Below are 21,413 nucleotides of genomic sequence, written 5' to 3'. Positions count from 1 at the left end.
TTAACCAGGAAAAGCAAAGACGGTCAAAGTCTCCTCTTCTTTAGATGTAGGTGGAGACGTGCTGTCATCATCTTAAGATGCGTGGAAGCGAATCACACCCTTCATCACATTAAAACTTTAAAATGTGGTCTTGCTTCATGTTTGAAACATTCACAGCACTTTCTGGCTCCCAATTAATGAACAGCAGAATTGGTCCCTGCAGTTTGTCACAACACCCATACAGAATGTCGCTTTGATTTAGAGCTTTAATAGAGGTGCAAAATTATTGCTGGGTCTTATAAAAAAAAATATTTTATTCAAATGATCTCATTTGTAGAAGCAGATTCATCATTATCATTTTCTATGGCTGGTTTTTGATTAGATTTTGTTACAGTATCAGAAAATCTGAACGTTGTAATGATGACTGATTTAGAAACATGCCTTACATGCTCAAGATCCACGTTTGTTCTGAAACATTTATTTTAGTATAGACTTATCCTTGATTTGTTCCTCAGTAGTAATATTTACTGTTAACATGGGTCTGGACGATGTAGCTAAAAATACTTTTTTTTTAACGCATAAGAGTTTTATATCAGTCAATATCAGTAATTATTGATTAGCTTTTTTTTAAAGCAGCAAAATATAAAGCTGCTCCCACCTACTCAGGTGTGTAATCTATACTGTGCACTCTCTGCGCACACTGTTGGCGGACAATTGAAATTTCACAGTTGAGTGTACCGATTACCTAAATTCTTCTTGACAAATTTTGTTATTTCCCACAATCTCAACGGATATCATACAAGCAAGTTTGATGAGCCAGTTGGGCACCAAGCCTTGTTTCTCCTCCACAAGGGCACCCATCGCACAGCTGTTGGTCCTGCACAGAAAGCGGCAGTCACACTGTGCATTGTAGTGACGGGTTGCGTTGACTCAACATACATTATCAGCTTGGTGCCGCATACAAAACTTTGTGATCATTGTTTCTTACCTAGCAGTTTACTGTACAAGTCGGTGCGCGTGCACGGTTGTAAAATTGACAATTGTGCAAATGTCCGCATTGTGTACGAGCGGACCTCCGAGGAGTGAGGCATGCCCGAATATGTTGGGGTGCTTACTCAACAAAGAGTGAGTGAGTTAGTTGATGCCACCTACCTTGTTTAGCATACATTTGTGTCTATTGGGTTAGATATCTTTACTGTTTTGTGGCTCAGTCCTAAATCAACATCAAATGGAAGCATACAGTGACACTGTCAATACTTTGGCATGCTTATGTGAAGGTTGCTGCCCACCTATGCTAGACGCCTGTTTCTATTTTTAAGCGAGTGTGCCATTCAGCTGTTGTTCTGGTTCTTGGGTCATTACTGACCTTACCACTATGTGCTTTACATCCTGCTCTCCTGGTACTTCATAACTCCATGAAGGACTGCCAATCACAGCATCAGAAGAGTGGGTCTGTGAATGCAGGACATGGGGAGAGTGCTGTGTCACCCCTGCTGCTGAGGAAACGCTCCTGTAGGATTTCCTTCTGGTGAAGCTAGTTCTTAAGAGATCAAAAACCACAGACGGTGCTGAAGTTGGGATGGTAATTGCAGACTCCAATGTGGAGTTAGATATGGGTTCGGCCTTGACGTCGGCATTAGGACAGGCCAAGTCATCGGTGTTGCACTCTAACCTTTCGGTCAGATTTAGGAAGCTTTGGATTTGCTTTTTGTTTGTGTTGGTAGAATATGAACTTTCAGTAACAAGTTAAATTGGAGGAATGTGCTTTTCTGTAGTTCTACCTTATTGTAGGGGAAACAGAGATCTGACACTTTCCCATCAGCAAATGAAATTATTATTTTTACAGCTCAATTATATTAAGTTTACATTAACTGTAAAAACATTTAGCTTCTAGATGCCAAGATAACAATTTACATTCTTATTCCAAGTGTTATAATTTTTTTTTTCAGTCTACTGTCTTATCTGGGTGACTGAAACAGAGTTACCCGAATATCTTATGATCATCTTCTAACTCTCCAGCGCCCAATTTCATGCCTATTTGGTATTCAGCAGTGTGACGAAGATGTCATAGTGACAGTGGAGTAGGATAACAAGCTGTTACAGTGTGAGGGCTGACGGGCCTTGTGTGGATCCCCCCCAATGTCTTACAGTGTTGTTCAGCAGTAAAAAAAAGTGCCTGAGAGGAAACTGCACTCTACATTTCTTCTGGATTACTGCTGTTGCATTGGTAAGCTCACAGAGGGAAATTATGGGTCATTTCATAGAGCATTGTACAGTTAGATTTCTGTTCCCACCGTTTAATTAATTTTGGTTACATTGACTGTAGATATTTTTTGTCTTAGGTTTTGATTTTTTTTTTCTTTTTATATTTTTAGCCTTTTTCTTTAGTTAAAATTGGCTAGGTAAAGCACATATTTCTGTCAAAAATTCCATGGTATGTTATAGCCTGCTTGGCTTGAATCGGCATGGCTGAAAAGATCTGTATTTTGTAAATTTTTTTTTTTTTTTTTTTTTTTGCAGAATTCATCATTAAAATTTCAGATTTATGTATTTTGGACCAACCAAAATATAATTTCTTTTTACCAAAATCCTAAACCAAGGAATCCAAAATAATTTGTCTTAATCAAGAAACTTAAATAATTCTGTCATAATCTTAGAAATTACTTATAACATTAAAATATGACCTGCATTTTTTGTATTTCTATCACTATAGAACACTCCCACACCTAAATAATATATGACCCATCCTCTTCCTGGTTACATGTTTGCATCTCTTGTCACAAAGTTCCAAGAGTTGCATGCACATAAAATGAAAACTGCACTCTAGTGGCAGGCAGGACGGTACGACTACATTATTGGTGGGCTATATGCAATGAATGACCGTGGTTGTTCATACGTTAGGTGAAAGTAGATGGAGACGTTTTAGTTGCTGCTCCAGGTCTGTTAATATCTTACTCTAATTGCTGACTTTGAGTCAGAAATATTAAATATTTATAATTGGATTTCCAACCCGCTAATCTTCTCAAAATTATATTTTGGCTACTAATCTTAAGTTTTTCTGTACTTCTTCAATTTTAAATCTTTTATCTTGTTGCTTTTTTTATTTGCGAATGCTGGACTCAATTTAAAGAAAAAAAAAGTATTCTCATCACTTAATGATTCGTTGTTGGTTTTTACAATGCTTGTAGAAATGTAAAGATCGCTGTGGGCGATGCGAAGTTTATTAAATCTGCCGTGTAAATAAAGTTGACTTACAGTGCTTACGACGGGGTGCCAAGTCACATAAAAGTCCCATGCTGCCACCAGCTAGATCTGATTACATCTCGACATGATGGTTCTTGTTAATCAACAGGATTTGAACCAAAATCAAAACTACTCAATTTAATGTACCAAAATGAAGTTGGAACATTAAAGTTTAAAATTGTTGTTTATATCTCTAATTTTGTAGCCATTAAAATTGTTTATGTTGTGTAGAAAAAAGTAGTAATTTCAGTTGGGTGAAATTTGTTTCACCATCAAGCTACCTTTACATTAATAAAATTATTGTCCAAAAAAAATACCACAAAAAATACCCCACAAGTGGGGACTTTTCTATTTCATCTGGACTTTTAGGGACATTAAGCATAGTTTTGGCTGTTATTCACATCCCGAGTGCATGGTGGGTCGGTGCCTCAACCAGTTTGTGTTGGTGCATTTTCAGAGTGGGAAACAAAAAGCAAGAATTGTTGTGGTTTTTCTGGTGGAAAGTCATACGATCCCTGCCCCTTATGGTCAAGAGCAAAGCACTAGGGGGTGTTGAGAGATGGCATGCGATACATACGACTGGAGCAGAGCTCCGACACCAGGCAACTTACCAAGTGCTGTGCATAATCTGAAAACACTCAGCCAAGACACATGCAGGGCTAAGACCAGGCACCCTACCAAGACCGGGGCCTGTGGGGACATCCTGGTGAGAGCTAAGCCTCCAATGGGCCTGGAGCTGCGCCAGGAGCCACACACACACGAACACGCACACACGTTAAAGCTTATACAGGCTCTCATCACACCCACACAAGCCCAGACCCACTGCGCATGCAAACAACACTAAACAGAAGAAGAATGAATGGAGCAAAAGACAAAGAGAGCATGAGGGTTGAGGAAATTCAAGGTTTGCAGGCTGAATTGAAGGTTTGCAGCGCCAGATTTGTTTTGTTTAGACGCGCATTAGAGCGTCAACGTCTCATTCAGTCGGCCTCCCCGACTACAATGGGGACTTTCTGTGTATGAAATTAGCCTAATCAAGTTAAACTCACATTTTGTAGACGTGTCTGGTGCACACTTGTTAATTAAGCAGTCGCGGTGTCCAAATGGAGACACCCCATGTTGCTGAGTGACTCCAAAATGCTGATTGTCATGTTTCTTTTTTTTCTTTCTCCTCTTTCTCTTCCTCTTGTTCCGCAGATTATGTTTATTTTGAGAACTCATCCAGCAACCCACTTCTGATCCGGAGGATAGAGGAGCTGAACAAGGTGAGTGGGTGTCGGAGGTTGAATTTCCACCCTTGAATCTGGCACTAATCCCACCACTGTGTATCGGTTGTTGAGGCTTCTGCCTCACCGAGTCCTCTAACATTGTATCTTTCCTTCAACTCCTTAAGTAAAACCTGTAGAAAAATGTTTTGTTTTTTTGTTTGTAAACCTGTTCAGCTTAACGTATAGGAATGGTACATCTCAGTACATTCCCACTAAACTAAACTTACAGACAGGAAAATGCAGCAGCCAATACAGTCGCTCTTTCGCTTTGAGTGTTACTGGAAACAAATAGATGATTTGAGAAACTCAGATTATTATAATTACATTTAAAGCAATGTGTGCGAACTGTAATACAGGTGCATAAAGTAATTGGCTATGATGTTTTGGACATTCCCAGTACTTACAGAGCTGCACAGACCAACACGTTCTCCACAAGTAAAGAGAAAGTTGTTCTCTCATGACATCATTCTGTTCTGGCTGCCCTGGTTTGGGAGTTCCTCCACTTTGCTCTTGACACACATCCTGGGCACAACTTATTATTTTCTTGTAACTCGAGGCACCAGCAGCTGGTTGCTAATAAATCCTTGCTAGCTAGGTTTCTAGGTAGCTTTTTTTTGTGTCCGTTTTGAGTAAGTGCACCAGTTGCTTGGGCGACTTTTGTTTTTACCACGTCTGTTGCCAGCCGATACGATCCAGCAGGATTCCCCAATCATCCCCTATATTTATAGTTTTTTTAGTATTAAATTGAATTCAATTTGATATTAAAACGTCTTAGATTGGACTTGCTGAAACCTGCAGATACCCTTTTTATTATTGTGTTAGATTTAGAGGTCTTAATGCTTTATTTCATTCTTCCAAGATTTTAATAATCATTTTCAATTATTAGGAAAAGTGCTAAATTTATATTTCAGAGGTAAAATCCATTCCTTGTTGCGAAGTTATTGCAAAAAGACATTAAAGATTATTAGCCTAAAGATATGAACAAATGACTGTTATAAGGCACTTAAAACAGCTTTGCAGTTTTGTGGCTTGTCTCCTATTAAATAATACAAAGCACTATCAATAATAAACAGCAGCTATCAATAATCACCAGCCAGAACTAACGTTTATTCATTGTTAATAATTTCAAAAATTGCAACCTGGGATTTAAAATCCTACCATTAGTCACTGTGTGTTTTAAATTCGTCCATCTGTTTTGCATTGAAAGCAAACTGTTTTATTATAATAAAGGCACTACTAAAAGGGGGCAGATGAGCTGTCACTCATCAAGTCAAGCCTGCGAGCTGTGTTTTTTTTTTTTTTCCTTCTTCTTCTTTTGTCAGAAACCCGGTGCCAATCTCCTGATCTGTGCCTCTGCTCCAAAATGTGGAGGTTGTTTTAATGTTATTGACACAGATCCCAGCGTCGACCTTCTTCTTTTCTGACTGTCACTGTCGGTCTCCTCATGCTACGAATTCAGATTGAGGTTTCAGAAGTATAGATGTGTACATGGAAAACCGCTCAACAAAAACACTGAACTAAACCGGAGGAATCCATTCTCTCCTTGCATAAACGTAAAGATGGCTTGAGTAAGTTTTGGGGTAAAATCCTTAAAAAATGGCAACAGAAACTTTCAGAGTGTTGTTGAAAATGAACTCGTTTTGATGACAAAGCATGTGTGAAAGAATTGAAATAGTCGTCACAGAAAAGGTTTACTTTCCAGTGCTTTAAAATTACGTTATATTAACATTCACAGATCTTGAAATCACTTAATTTTACTTAACAGTTAATTTGCATCTACCTTGAATATTCACCTTTATTTAGACAGATTTCTTTATAAAATGTGTTTCATCATCTTATTCTAAATGTAATTAATGAGAACTTTCTGCTTGGATGACACGCAGTTAATGTCTGTTTTTGCTTTTGTAAATTCTGGTCGCCAGCTGATTTCTTAGTACATTTCTACTTTCTAATGTCTGCGATGTAGACTGAGGTTTAGTTTTTTGCTATTTTTTACTGCTACACATGAACCAATTATCAAGTTTCATCATCTTTTACTATATTGAGTTTCACACGAAGGATCCTGTAAGTTGGATTGAAATCATTTAAATAACAAAGAAAAGGTGCAGTCCTCCTTGCTGGCAGAATAAAAGCTTATAATGATTAGGTTTTTTCTGCTTTTTTTGTAAATTCAGTTCTCAATCCAACATAATTAACTCAACTCCTCTAAGCATGAAACCATTTTTTAGCCTTTTTGATAAATGATTCAATGTCTCATTAAGTTTGTAGGGAAAATAGCTACGTGCAACAAGTCTTGCACTGATTTAAAATTAATATTTTTTAAATTTAGTCTGTGTAGTGCATTCTCACGTGTGTTGGTTTTCTTTGTGCGGCACCACTTGTTGCCTTGGTAACGTCGATTGTCTCTGCTTTGCAGACAGCCAATGGGAATGTGGAGGCCAAAGTGGTGTGTTTTTACCGGCGCAGGGACATCTCTAGCACACTCATCGCTCTGGCAGACAAACATGCAAGTAAGTGACTGACCAAAACCCAACCAGTAAGCATCGAGCATCAAAGACTTCCAGCCTCGGCATAAAAATGCCTTCCTCTGCTAAAAACCTTTTCTGTTATTTTCTCAGTGCGGAGGTGAAAAGCCCTAACATAAAATAGTGCAAGCTTGAAATCCAAAGAGCTTTTACTGCACTGATCCAGACTGCAGACTTGTTTGAGGAGAAAATTGTTTCTTCTTTTGTTTTGCAGTGTGACGACTCCTCTGTGTGTAGGCGTGTGTGTGTGTGTGTGTGTGTGTGTGGAAGTGTTCAATGTGCGGCTCTTCACTTGCGGAGTGCTGTTCTCCAAAGCAAGTCCAGTCGTACTCAGAGTATCGCTGGTTGCCTCTCAGTGTTATCTGTGATTGGATATTTCTCCAAGAGAAGGGCCAGCGACCAGGGACGCAAATGAGCTAAAAGGGAATGCTGTTCAGTTGTGTGGCAAATCCAACAGGAGCACGTGCAAAAGAAAGATTTGTGGCTGCAGGTGGCAGAAGGCTGTTGCTAAAAAGCAGCAGCCATTCGAGACTGTTGCGTCATCACCAAAGAGGTCAGCTGAATTGAAAGGGTAAATAAGCAGAGAAAAAAACCCCAACAAGATTTCTTCCAAGTTTAGGGGCAGGTGGCTTCATATCCTTAAAAAGTATTTTAAAAAAGGCTTTAAAATCATGCCTTAAATTAAGGCCTTAAATGACTGAAATTCCTTAAAGAAAATATAAGTTGGCCTTAAATACGTTCATCACAAGTCTTAAATTTTGTTGTGGCAGGACCGTTTAATCTCATATGTTCTATGTAGGTACTTCTCTATTTGGCAAAAGTTTGAGTTGTGCAGAGACATCTTCACTTACTGCGTTGTGCAACTCAAGGCGGTTTAGTCTACCAATAACAAGCCGCTAATGCTAGCTAGCTAGAGAGCCATGTACCATGAGAAGAGCACAAAGCTGCTGCCAAGAGACGGAAAAGGACCCCAGAAATGTTACAGTTTTGGTCCCCTGCATTCTTTTATATGCAGTTCTGTTGTGATATAGGTTTGAAATTTGATCCATAATGGTCTTAATGATCTTAAAAAGCCATAGGCTTGAGTAGGTGAAACTCTGTTACATAGAACACTATTTTAACTCTACAGAATGTCGTAATCTCTTGATGTGCATTGAATATTTTGATTAGTTTGGTTAGGTAGCCAATAGGTGCTGAATGACATTGAAATTCAAAAGTATTTAATTTCTCTTTGGGAATAATAAAGTAATTCTTTTAGTGAATACTTGATCATTCAAGTATTCATTTGATCATTCAAGTGAATGAATGCTCACTCATTCAAAATGTTAGAAGATTTTGCAGCTAGCAAAAGCTCAGCACCTTCTGCTTGACTTAAGATGAATGCTGTGCATGGCTGATATGTTTTATTTATTTGATTAACCGATAAATAATAGAATTTATTTTTAATTGAATCGGGTACAGCTACAACTATGCCACTTTAGGAGTTCTGGTTAGGATATAGTTTTTTTTATCTTAAATGTATATTTTTTGTACAGCTTTGGCTTAGTTAAAGCTTTGTGTTTTTTAAGCAAATATATATATTTTGATCTGTGTACTCTACTTAACAATCAATAGATTACTAAATTAGTTGACAATTATTGAAATAATCGATGCATCACAATTGATCTATATTGTTTCAGGTGTAAAGCTTTTTAAAGCAAGTTTTGGTTGTGAACATTAAAAACAGCCCTAATGAATTGTTTCTAACTTGATTTAACACACACACAGTCCCTATTATAGAAAAAGATATGTAATAAACGTAAATGTAATTGGCACTAACTACCAGCTACTTACCTCATTAATCAAAGCATTAGTCAGTTTTCCTTACATTACTACTTTGTTCTTTTGTTCAATAAATGTTGTTACAATTTAATATGTCATGCATTTGTCACAATCTTATCCAGTAATTTGCATGTTAAGGACCAGATGCTTTCTAAAAAAAAAAAAAAAAGTCTTCATCAGTTGTTAAACCTTCTAGATTAGCATTAATCTAGAAGAGAAAAAAAATTCCCCAAAATTTGATAATACAATTTCATTTAATTCAGTCTACCGTTTTCAGTAAGTAGTGCTGTCATCCACACGCTCTGGAGGATTGCAAGTCAACTTGTAGACTCCGGCTGGGTGTGGCAGGCTGTGTTGGCTCGAAGGGTGTGAAAACTCTTGCGTGAGCCTCTATAAAGAGACCGACCGGCCTTTTTGGAAGCGTGTTTATATAAATACAAGTCTTAACCACAGCATCCACAGAGGAGCGATGGGGGCACATGTGTTGCAGAATCAAATTTATTTATTTATTTATTTTTTGTGGGAATACCCAGTGTTGGCTTGTGATGCAAGCCAGTCAGTGGTACTTTGAGGTTTTTGAATGTAAGTAATGTCTAGAAGAAGTGTAGATTAGAAATTGGAATGTACTAATAAGAAGCACACTGAAATACTCTGCAGGATTTTGGTAGATTGGACCAGATTTGGATTGTTGATGGGTTGCCTTGACAATTTCAACATTTCTAATAAAAAATAAAAAAAACAAACGGCGAGAATTGGACTCTACCACATGGGTGTGGTTAACATCCCATCTGCATTTCTGTAGCTACGATCTCATCCTCTGAGTGCATGACTGCAGATACATACATGTGCATGAATAATAGACTGGAGCTGCTGCCTTTAGGTGCCACTGGAGGGCTTGAATCTACTTTAATTTAACATTTCTAATGGCTCTGCGGAGAGCAGCTCTTTGTGGCCTGTGTATATATAAATCTGGGTGTCTGCTGTGAGTCATTGATCAAATATTTTGCTTGCAGAGGTTCGCAGTGCTCCTTCTGTGCGAGGCCTTTAACTCGAGCTTTAGTCCCTCCCTACGAGTAAAGCAGGGCTCCAAAGTGGACGGTCTCTCTGGAGAACTTGGCATTTTGGCTCCAAAGCTCCTCCTTTCAAACACACGAATTTGCCATGACTCAACCTTTAGTTTCTTTTTTTTTTTTTTTTTTTTTAAAAGGTGGTGCCTTCTTCCTATAAACTGTGGTCTCAGTGCTATTTGTAAAGCGATTCACAAAAGTCATGGCAGTTAGGGAAGCTAGCAAGGTTTATCCAACCCAGTTTTGCTTATGTTTTCATTTAAAATGTGCTTCATCACTGAAGACTGAAGACGTTTTTCGGCTGCCTCACTTGTAGCTCTGGTAATTAGGTGTTTTCTGCTCCCACAACTGAACATAATGGAAGATGACTGTTTCTAATTCTCTGTTTTTTGGCTCTGAAGCTCCTCCTTTCAAACGCATGAATTTGTCATGACTCAACCTTAGTTTTTTTGTTTTTGTTTTTTTCAAACTTTTTTAAGCAAAGTGCACAAACTCTTAATAGGTGCAATGGTAAAGCTAATGCAACCAATATAAAGAGTCGTCCTGTTTTCCAGCTGTGCTGGTTTTGTTCTTTGGAATCTGCTGTGGATTGGGGGAAAAAATCACAATGCACTAGAGTGAGGAAAAGGTTAAGTATTGAAAAGGTTTTTTCTGGAAGTCATCTTTTACGTAGCAAATGGAGAACTGTGCAGGTAAGTCCTTCACTTCTTTTTGACCTACAGTGGCATTTTGATTGTATTTTACAAGCTTGTATTTTTTTTGTCATGAATTTGAACTTTTGACTTGGTGACATGTTTAGTCTGAGATGGAGTATGTTTGTATTTCTCAACTTCCTGAGCCACCCCATGGCTTGTAGCAGCACATTTGTATCCAGTCAACAATTGGCTACTATTAGAGATGCACTAATCAGGATTTTGTGGCTGATTTTTCATCTCTGTTTTTGTAAAGCGTCAAACTGCAAATTCTGATTTTAGCCGATCCTGTTTAAAAACTATCCATGTCATGCTGTGTGCATGGGAGAGAGCTACCACTGTAGGGTTGTACCGTTTAAAAACAAATGCATTATTATATGCAAGGTGCATCCTTAAGAAGTCTTAAATTCATGCATCTAAAATGAAGATTTAAAATGTCTTAAATTCAAGTAACTTGGCCTTAAATATGTTAAACACAAGTCATGAAATTTGATCTGACATGACTATTTAATCATATTTCTCACAGAACTTTTATGTCAGTCAAAAGTGACTAGATGGTTGAGGCTACCGGTAAGTCACTGCTGACATACCCTGGCTAGCTAGCTTTATTTTAATTTTTTTTTGCGTCTATTATGAATAAGAGCAAATTTATTGCCAGTTGAGACCATTTAAAACCTCCCCAATCAAATTCATAATGGTCTTAAAAAGTCTTGAATTTGAAACTGGCAAAACTCTGCTAGGAAGCAGTCATTTCAAACAGGTTCATTAACAGTTAGGGCAACTAGCATGGTCAGCTTTGCTAACTGTATACATAAATCTCTGTGTGATTTCTGTATTAAGTAATGTACACCCTAAGTTTTCAAAAAGACTAAACCTTTCCAGTTCATCATGTGTTTAAACATGTCAACAATACAGAAGATTGGCTAACTGTCTTGATGACTTCTGCTCTGAAGAGTGTTTTCAGTTAGCATGACCTGAAAACTTAGATAGGCAAATAAAAATATAAAATTTTTAAATTTTCAGACTGTTCACGCATGCCTAAAATCAACAGATTACTATTGCTAAACTTTTCTTTCTCTGATGTTATTATTATTAGTAGTAGTATTAGTAGTAGTATTTAGTACCAATAATAATGAAGAATGGCAAGTCTTCACTGCACATCTGCTGTTGGCACATTAACACTCCGCATATTGAGTATAGGAAGTTTATTAAGGTAATAAAGATGCATTGTGCTCTCCTCACATCAACATCTCACCCTCAGGCCCGCTCTCTTCTCTTCCTCACCTTCCTCTTCCATCTCTCAGGCCAGTAAGGCGACCCATTCATCAATAATTGATAATTGGCTGGGACAGGTGAGACGGAGAGGCAATTTAAAGAGTGTGTGGTGTGGGTACATTGTGAAGTTGGGTTGCCACTCAAGGACTCGCACTGAGGCGCCAGCTGGAAGGTCCAAACAACCGATGGACCACTTGATAATCCTTGCTTGTGTGTAGGGGTGTGTGTGTGTGTGTGTGTGTGTGTGTGTGTGTGTGTATGAAGTCAGTGATGCGTACATGAGAAAAGCGTGGAAGTTCTTACTTCGTGAAGAAGACTCTGGCAGCTCGCTTCACTATCAGACTTTACAAAGGAAGTCAGAGGAAGCCCAAAAGATGCAAGACTTGTTCAGATAGGAGACTTTATTTTCTATCTGTTCAACCAAGCTGCTACAACCAAGAGAGTTAGACATCAACAGATAGCAGGAAGCTGATTGTGTTACAGCAAAGTTGCTCCGTTTTATACTTTGTAATTTTTGTGTAACATGGATTTGGAAATGCTGGCACTGTTTTTGGAAAACTCTAAAGTAGCTTTAGGATCCGTAACTCTACAGAGAATACATGCTTAATACTTATTACATTCAGCACACTATTATAGTCTTGAAAGTTACACCAGTGATCGCTTTCTTATATTTGAAGTAATTGTGAAATCTTTTTCTGTGGAGCTGTGTAACACCAACTGTTCTCTTATACACGGTGGTATTAAGGGTCCTGTAAGAAGCAAATAAACAACTCGCAAATTTAACACAATATTAAATCAAAATGCATATAATGTTTTTTATTTTCACTGATAACTCTTTCATAAGAGAATTGCACTCATTATTTCCACTTTATAACTGGAGGTTGCTTCTTCGAAACCATAATTTTATTCTGTGAAGACACTTTCCAATTCGCTCTCAAAGATAATTTCCTGGAAACAAAATTTGTGTCGGAGCTTTACAAGCACAAAAAATTGGAAACTAGCTACAAAAAGTAGTCTGTTCAGCTTATGGTATTTTTTGTTGATTTTAAAAATGTCTCTACTACACATTTACATTGCTTTATCTTTCCAAGGGTTGCAGCTGGTTAAGTGATTGTCTCATTCTGTGCACTGAATGAGATCCAAGGTTTGCATTCGTGGGGAACGATTGTTGCATGTTCTGCGTCTTCTCTCATTTTTGTTTGAAATGGGTCCGTTGTGTTCAGAAGAGAAGACGTCTCGCAGAGTAGAATCTGAACTTTACTTATTTACAGGATTTTCCTCAGGTTGTTTGATTCAACTTGGCTGTCTGGGATTGATGCAGCTCAGTTTATATTCCCTTTGCTTTAGCTGTTTGGGGATAAATGGAGAATTAAAAGAGCAATTGTCTCTGTCTCCGTTTGAAATTTGTCCCCATATATTTGCATTATCTGCCTATTATTTATACCAGTATCCACTGCATTGTATTACATAGTTCTTTAAACAGGATGTGTATAGCTAGATTAGATTTCACTTTTATTGTTCTTAAACAGCCCTCTGATTAATTTGGGTACATTTAATAATTGCTGCTAAAGATATGGATAACCCCTTTGTTTCATTTGTGATAAATTGCAATATATGTTAACTGATATAGTACTGTAGAAATGCTCAGTTTTATTGCCAAACAGCAGAAAGAGAATTCAGTTATTTTGGCCTTTTTTAATCTATCTTTAAAAAAGAAAACCGCCAGCCTGATGATAGATGGAAGGAGGGAAACTATAGCTCTAATTGTTGTTCTAATGCATTCTGGGAATTGTAGTTTTTACTCTTTTCTGTTCCGAAGAGGTCAGATTATTTTCAGTACATTTGAAAGAAGGTTTAGGTTTTACATGGGCAGGTGGGGGGGAATATAGAAATTTAAGCTTGGAAAGCTGGAATATTGAAATCGTAAATTTGTTGGAGCTTTAACTGAACTTCCTGTAATTAGGCTTGGATGTTTCCTGTGTGCTTCATGATTCAGCACCACAAGGAAGCAGAAGAAGAAGAAGAAGGAGCAAGGCCCATGCAGAGTGTATCCATCTGAGCGAGCTGAGCTGCTCTTCCTGGGCATTGATGGTGTGTCTGCTGGGTGCTGAGTGCTGGGCAAAGAGAGTGAGGGAGTGAAGAAGCACTTATTGATTTTGGCCACACATCTCTCCTCCTGAAAATCCCTTGATTGCTTTTGTTCTGCTCCCAGCCTCTCTCTCTTCGTTTCTCTCTCTCTCTCTTAGCCTCGCTTCCTCTAATGAAACTCCAAATGAATTGGAGCACGTACTGACTGCTCCAGCGCTCTTCGTTTCACTTCTCTTATCTCGTAGGCCTTCCCCCTCTCCCATATAATGGCAGTCTCTCGTTGTCTTCATTTCTCACTGTTTTTATGCCCCTTTTGTCTTTGATACTTTTGTTATTCTTACCACTCCTTACCATGATTTTTTTTTAATCTGTTATTCAGTTAATTTCTTTCCTGGTGGTGCCTATCTCCAGGGGTCATTGAGCGAGAGGTTGCCAGTCCATCACAGAAACACACAAACTAATACCTAAGAGCGTGAGGCACCAATTAATTCAATAGGAAGCCAGAGTACCTGGAGTGAACCCTCATATGCACTGGGAAAATATGCAAACTCCATGCACAAAGCTCCCACACCAGGATTCAAACGATGGAAATATTCAAACTTGCTGCCAATGCCAATAAGACAAAGTACATTCTTCCTTGTAAGTGTTTATACATAAAGCGTTTTTGCAAAACAGGAAGACGAGGCTGTATTGATCCGGGCACTCTGACTCTTTAGTGTTCATCAGAGAGACAGTCTGGGGGAAGAAACTGTCCCCAAGGCGGCTGGTTTTTGCAAGTGACGCTGAAGATTTAAGTCCAGATGGTTTGTGTCCAGGATGGCTGGGATCTGCAGAGATGTTAGCTTAACCTTCTCCTGACCGTAGACCTGTACACGTCTTGTTTTGTGGATGAGCTAAAACACACAGTGATGGACGAACACAGGACAGACCGGATAATTGTTGTGTAGAAAATGACCAGAAGGCTGGTATGATTGTACTTCTTGAGTTTCTACAAGAAGTCCAGCCAGGAAGAGGGGTGGGGGATTTGGGGGTTTGTGTGTGAGAGATGAGGATGTGGTTTCTCAACATTAAACACAAAATTCTACTTTTAATGACTACTGCAGTTTCACGCTTGGTTGGTTTGGGGTCCAAAATTGCAAAATTTGCTACATTTTCAGCTGGTGCAGGTCGCTTTTACATTGTGCTGTGTCAAATGAAGAAAACGCTTTGAAAAACCTGTTTCCCCGTTCGCCTGTGGTGGCGCGAAAACCTGAAAAGAAGACGTGAGCACAACATCCTCCTTCGTAGAATACGAACAAAAATGGAGTAGCGTCAGATTTTAGCGGTTGCAGGATTTCTCTTTTGTCTTCAGTGAAAAACCAATGAGCCATTTTTTCCATTAGATTAGAGCATTTGCTTAGGTTGTATTTACCCAGAATGCACAGCTGCAGGTCGTTTTCTGCTTTTCTGCTTCCATCCACGTAATGCATTCGAACAGCGCTGAAGTTTACTTTAGCCGAACTGAAACTTAGGTTTGTAGGCGGAGCAGAGTTCGCTTGTTCAGTTCACATCAGCGTTCGGTTCACACCTCCCCAAACGAACCGGACATTCAAACTCTTAATCTGAACTGATCATGGCTGGTGTGAATGCACTTTTTTTTTGTTAATCCCTTCATGACAATCATCCCTATTTCATAACAGAGCACCTTTTTGCTGTTTGAACCTCCTGTCAACGTGAGTCAGAGCTGCACAGGAAGCTTTTATAATTTCCTCTGCTCACATCAAAGATTGTTTTTGCTATTTCTTTAAACCCCAATGCAATCCTTCTGAGCTTATTACTTTTGTGATCAACATGTAAGACATAAAACGGCAGCTGTATACCTCAGCCAATATAAAGGAGGCAGAATTATACGTGAACTTGTTTCTTTTTGCTTTTTCTTGTACGCCAAGTCAGTCAGATTCCCATAAAACATGTCTGAGGTGTGTGAACACAGCTCGTGTCTCTGGGGGGTTCATTGTTCTGGCTCATCAAGTGCGCGTCCCCGTGTTTTAGGTCCTCTTGCCATGCACCCGAGACAGTGTACCGACAGCTGCCGAAAGATTTTCCGTTCCTGCTGTTTTTCCCAAAGGAGCCCATTGTTCCACCTCATCTGATGTGCGTATATTTGACCTTTGTTCCCTGTTGTTGTTGGGGTTTTTTGTACTCTAGGGGAGTTGGAGGAGGAGATGGAGAATTCAGAGATGGCCGATCTCCCCGAGAAGCAGAAGCACCAGCTCAGACACAGAGAGCTTTTCCTGTCGCGCCAGCTGGAGTCCCTACCAGCAACACACATCAGGTAGTCCACCAGCAGGCCTCACTAGCTATGCTGCGCCTTTGCTTTTGTTTTGTTTCAACTTTTTTTTTTCCTTTATTTGAGACAAAATACAAACTTAGAATATATCAAACAAAGAAAAACATTGTAATATTATAATAACTGATTAACCCAGAGGTATCAGTCAATTTTCAACCATCTGAAGTCATTAAGGACAAAAATTCCCATTCCCTGAAATAGTGCTGTGAAAACTTTACAGGTTGAAACTAAGTTGTGACTTGTTTTTTTCTCAAAAATGGAACTCTTAAGATTATACACATAATTATATTTTGCAAGCACTGAAAAATTTAAAATTGGGGCTTTTAATGGGAGTATTTTTTTCCTCAGAAAAATATATTAACATCACGTTCTCAATCTGACATTTGAAGGTATAAAACCCTGATTGATGTTTAATATATAATTATGATCAGGACTGAAGTTGATCAAAAGACTTGCCCTAAAAAAGTAGTTGAAAAAGATGTGACTTGAAGTAATATTTTAATCCGAAGCCTCACAAATCAAGTCAAAATTTTGAATCCTTTTTTTTTTTTGCGTAACCTTTTTTTAAAAATAGATAACGGTGGCATAAAGAAATAAAGCTGAGATTTAAAAGGTTAAAATTTTCTGAATGTTTGAGACAATTGTCAAAAGAAAAGTAAAAAGAAAACTGAAATGTTTTTTTATAGCATTTCCTGGAAGGGGACGCGTTTGTCCTTTATGAGTCAAGATGATTGAACATTTATCTTCTAATGGACTGCTATAGAAATACCAAAACAAAAAAAATGGCTTGTTGATGAGGAAAAAAGTGTCGAAAAAGACAAAAATGTTCATAAAGACACCTGAGGGTTAAGAGGTGCCGTGCTTTATTAAAAAATCTGGCACTTCAGGTGTGCCGTGGTGGAGTAGCGGTTAGCGCGACCCATATTTGGAGGCCTTGAGTCCTCGACACGGCCGTCGCGGGTTCGACTCCCGGACCCGACGACATTTGCCGCATGTCTTCCCCCCTCTCCTTCCCTGTTTCCTGTCAGCCAACTATCATATAAGGGACACTAGAGCCCACAAAAGACCCCCTGGAGGGGTAAAAAAAAAAAAAAAGTAAAAAATCTGGCACTAAATGAAGCTCTGATGTCATGGGCAAACCGAGCACTAAATACCAACAGAGGCCAGTTTCTAGACTTAACCCTACTGTTACTCATCAGTAAGCTTCATTCATTACCACGTTATAACTTGACATTTCTTCGTCAAAGCTGGAAGGTTAAAGGTTAAAGAAGAGTCCTGAAAGGTTAAAGCCAAGACTGATTAAGACTTCCTGATTTACACGGGTGTGCAGATTTTTTCACAGGTTGTCTGAGTTTGTCACCCTCCCAAATTAGATATAGGGGTGTTAATAATTTTCTGTGAAATCATCTAAACTTAGAAAGTAGCAATTAGCGAAGCCAAACGGACACTATCGCTGACTGACCTCCGCGTCATGAGTCATCTGATTTGGAACAAAGTTATAAATGCGCACTTTTATTTTTTAGCCTCACTTTAAACAAGTTTAAATTATCCTGGTTTTTGTTTATATGTAACAGAATAAAAATTGCTGAATGGAGATAGACAAACACAATTTGAAACTTAGCATTTTCTCCCTTTCCTCTTCGCAGTTATGCATTACTTTGTGTTGGTCTGTTACTAGAAATGAGATGCGTTGAACTTTGGGGTTTTAACGTGATTAAATGATACGTTTTAGGGATATGAACGCTTTTGCAAGAAACTGACAATGGCCTTTCCTCCAATTTCTCTTTCATCTCGTGCATCTTGCTACTTTGATTTTCCTCCCCGTCCTCGCCCGACTCCAGAGGGAAGTGCTGCGTGACGCTGCTGAATGAAACCGAAGCCCTGAAGTCCTACTTGGACAGAGAGGTATGTATGTGTGCATTCCTGCGCAGAAAGCATGCAGGCATTCTTGCAGGCTTCTCACCAGAGCTTGTTTTTTTGTTTTTTTCCATCTTTGATTATGGCTGGTTTCAGTTTTTAATCGCCTGCAGCCATACGTAATGGTGCCTGACAGTTGCTTTCCATTTCAGCTTTTTTCTTTCTTTTTTTGGTTTATTTCAAGAAGAAAACTTTGTACAGTTTTAGAATCTCTTCATCACCTCAACTCTAACTGCAGGCTTTAACATTTCATAATTTTCGAACAACTTTCCAACAAATTCAAACAAATGCTTTAGTCTGGCTGTCCTTCTGATTTTTGCAACAATAAACCCAATTAATGACATTCAGTTCAGATAAATGCATAGTTTCTTTTCCCATTTTCCTGCGGCTTCTGCGTTGGCAGTGAATGTTTCCTGTGGCTTTAAACAACTAACATTCCAAAAAATGTTTCTGCTGCACAGAGCATGAATATGTTGCTATAACTAGCTCATGTTAATGGCATCCATCGATATTGTGAGTGAAAATCCTTGAACACTTGAGGAAAAAATTATGGAAGGACTGAAATTTATATGAGATCTATACACACAGCCTCGTAATTCTGAGGAACAGGCTTTTGTGCGTCTGGCCGTGAAGCTACGGTATGCATCCAGCCCCAGGTGCAGATGCCCAGCAGCATCATGGGATTTAAATATGTGATTAGGTGTGTTAGATTTGCAGGCTTGTATGAGGTTGTGTGGGTCTGAGTCTTACGAGTTTAAAGATTCCTGTTTCCAGATGAATTATTCAGCATGTTGACCCAGAATGTTCTGTTCACACACAGTAATGAGGAGACGAGAGACTAGCAGCGAGGAAGCCGCGCGCACACACAGTCAGATAACGGCACACTCTCAGGCCCGGTTGCCCGTCTTCTGCTCTGAACTTTCCTCCCGCCTGTAATTCCCAGGATGCCTTCTTCTACTCGCTGGTGTACGACCCTCAGCAGAAGACCCTGCTGGCGGATAAAGGGGAGATCCGCATCGGGAACAAATTCCAGGCTGACATCACCGACCTCCTGAATGAAGGTAGTTTAATCTGGCCTGTTTAAATAAACATTGGATTCAAAGAGAAGGAGGTTTTTCTTTTCTTCAGGGAATATTTTCTTGTTTTTTTTAACCACTGAATATTGATGCGGTGCATCTGAACGGCACGGTAGTCCAATAACTAACTGCTTTCATATCAGAACCTGATCCTGAACACTGAAGTCCCAGCGCTATCCGATAGTTTTTCAGCTAGCAAAAGTTTATTCACCTCTTGAACTTTTTCACACTTTGGGACAATAGAATGCGTTCAATCTCTGTTATGAGATTGTCCATCACAAAGTCGGCTGGTTGTTGAATAAATGTAAAGGTAGACTAAATACAAATGCATGCCACACCTTTCAGATTTTAATGTGTAAAAGAAAAAAAACCCCATAAACTATACATCAAATTCACTATTGCTTTGTTTTGGTCGAACGGTTATCAAATTTCTTTATATAGCACGTTTCCAACAACTAAAGCTGCAAAAACTTAAAGACCAAACATTAGACAGAAGATCCAGCCAGTAAGGCTGTTAAACTAAGAAAAACAGCTAGAAAAGAAAAAGGAAATAATAAATCATCCAATGATCAGCTCCAATCAGTGATTGGCTGATCAATAACTGGAAATTCAGCTTATTTTTCATCCTAATTCATTAATTGCATCAAAACAAAACGCTTTTACTATTTTCACTCTATAAACTCGCCACCTAACACGTGTGCAGACATATGATTTGCTTATGTAATTGTTTAATTACAATTTTTCAGATTTCTAACCTACTACTTCAATATACAAACCTGCAGCAGATTTACCCTCCTTGTTTAGACAAAAAAAAAATGTTTTTGGTCAAAATCTGCATCTGCCAAGAAAAGCTTCCATAACTTGTACTTTCACAAAAAATGAATCATAACCACAGCCTTAATTTTATTCAAAAATTACAACGTACTATAGTAAAATAATTTTTTTGTCTCAATACTGTAAGAAAATGTAAATGTTTGTGGACACATTATATGTTTTGCCAAAACCTTTTATTCTTAGCAAGTAGAAAAAGCAGAAGCTGCAAACCAGGCACAGTTGGATTCAATAAAAACTTTAACAGGTAGATGAGGTTTTTTTTCTTCCTTAAATCAAATTATGTTTACTGTGTGTGTTGGTAAATTCAGATGAAGAGGACGGCAGAGACCTGGCAAAGCTAGAAGAGAAGATCTGGGATCCCAACAGCTCACTAACAGAGAAACAGATCGACCAGTTTTTAGTCGTAGCTCGGTAAGTAAACAATGAAAAAAATACTCACAAGAAAGCTGTTTAGATAGGAACACTAATTATGCTAACAGTAGGCAGGTTGTTTTCAAAATTTCTCAGGTTTGAATTAACGTGAAAACCAAAAATGGTTTAAATGTTTCGGTTCCATCAGAAATGATGTGTAGTACATAAGGTGAGAAGAGCTACTACAGAATTAAGATTTTGTAAGTATATAATCATAATTTTATACTGAATGTGCTATCAGTAAGGCCATGTTAATATGCTGCATGAATAGCGGCATTACTAAACTTTTATTTTAATAGAAACAAAAATAACACAAAGTGTTTCTCATACGTTCAAAACAGATGTGCAGAACAACCACAAGTGTGAATAAAGTTAAATAAATGGGACAAAATTTGCTGCTTTGACATAAAAAATAATAAATAATAAACCTAGAAGTGGTACAAAAATCTTTTTTATTAAATTTAAAAGTGCAATAATGTTAAAACTAAATAAGTAACATGTTGGGAGGAATAAATATTTTCATGTATCTAAATTTGATTAATAATGTACGCATTGTTTCCAGAGTGCTTTCATCTTTGTTTGTGGAAATCCGTAACACCTCTGCTCTTTTATCTTCCTGTGTGCAGAAATTAGCATAATCAACAAACAAATTGGATAAAAGAAATGCGCCAAAAAGAACAAAAAAAAAACAAACACATAAAGGGAAATGGCAATAAGAATAAGCACTCGCAGAAAAACTCCAAAATAAAATATTTCTCTTTGAAAAGACCGTGTGTACATAAAATAAGTTTGTACAAGAAAGAAACATGAAGCCTCCAGTCTCATCAGATATTGTCCCGTAAATGTGATTCCACATTGGGAAGTGTTGTACTTGTGATATTGCGTTGT

The 21,413-nt window shown here is 38.3% G+C and overlaps 1 protein-coding gene across 2 annotated transcripts in view; it reads left to right on the top strand.

Annotated features, from left to right (window-relative positions):
* mta1 (metastasis associated 1) overlaps window positions 1–21,413 on the top strand; it is a 42,982-nt gene that overhangs the window by 9,358 nt on the left and 12,211 nt on the right. For both annotated transcript variants that reach the window (XM_023352368.1, XM_005799297.3), the window contains exons 2-7: window positions 4,420–4,487; window positions 6,907–7,000; window positions 16,146–16,272; window positions 18,129–18,192; window positions 19,148–19,265; window positions 20,423–20,525. In XM_023352368.1, coding sequence (XP_023208136.1) covers window positions 4,420–4,487; window positions 6,907–7,000; window positions 16,146–16,272; window positions 18,129–18,192; window positions 19,148–19,265; window positions 20,423–20,525 — 574 coding nt within the window. The remainder of the gene's footprint in view (window positions 1–4,419; window positions 4,488–6,906; window positions 7,001–16,145; window positions 16,273–18,128; window positions 18,193–19,147; window positions 19,266–20,422; window positions 20,526–21,413) is intronic.

The sequence above is a fragment of the Xiphophorus maculatus genome, chromosome 19 (assembly GCF_002775205.1).
Source record: "Xiphophorus maculatus strain JP 163 A chromosome 19, X_maculatus-5.0-male, whole genome shotgun sequence".
In the NCBI taxonomy this organism is placed as follows: domain Eukaryota; kingdom Metazoa; phylum Chordata; class Actinopteri; order Cyprinodontiformes; family Poeciliidae; genus Xiphophorus; species Xiphophorus maculatus.
The sequence above is the reverse complement of the archived record's forward strand: the minus strand, read 5'-3'. Positions and strand labels throughout refer to the sequence as shown.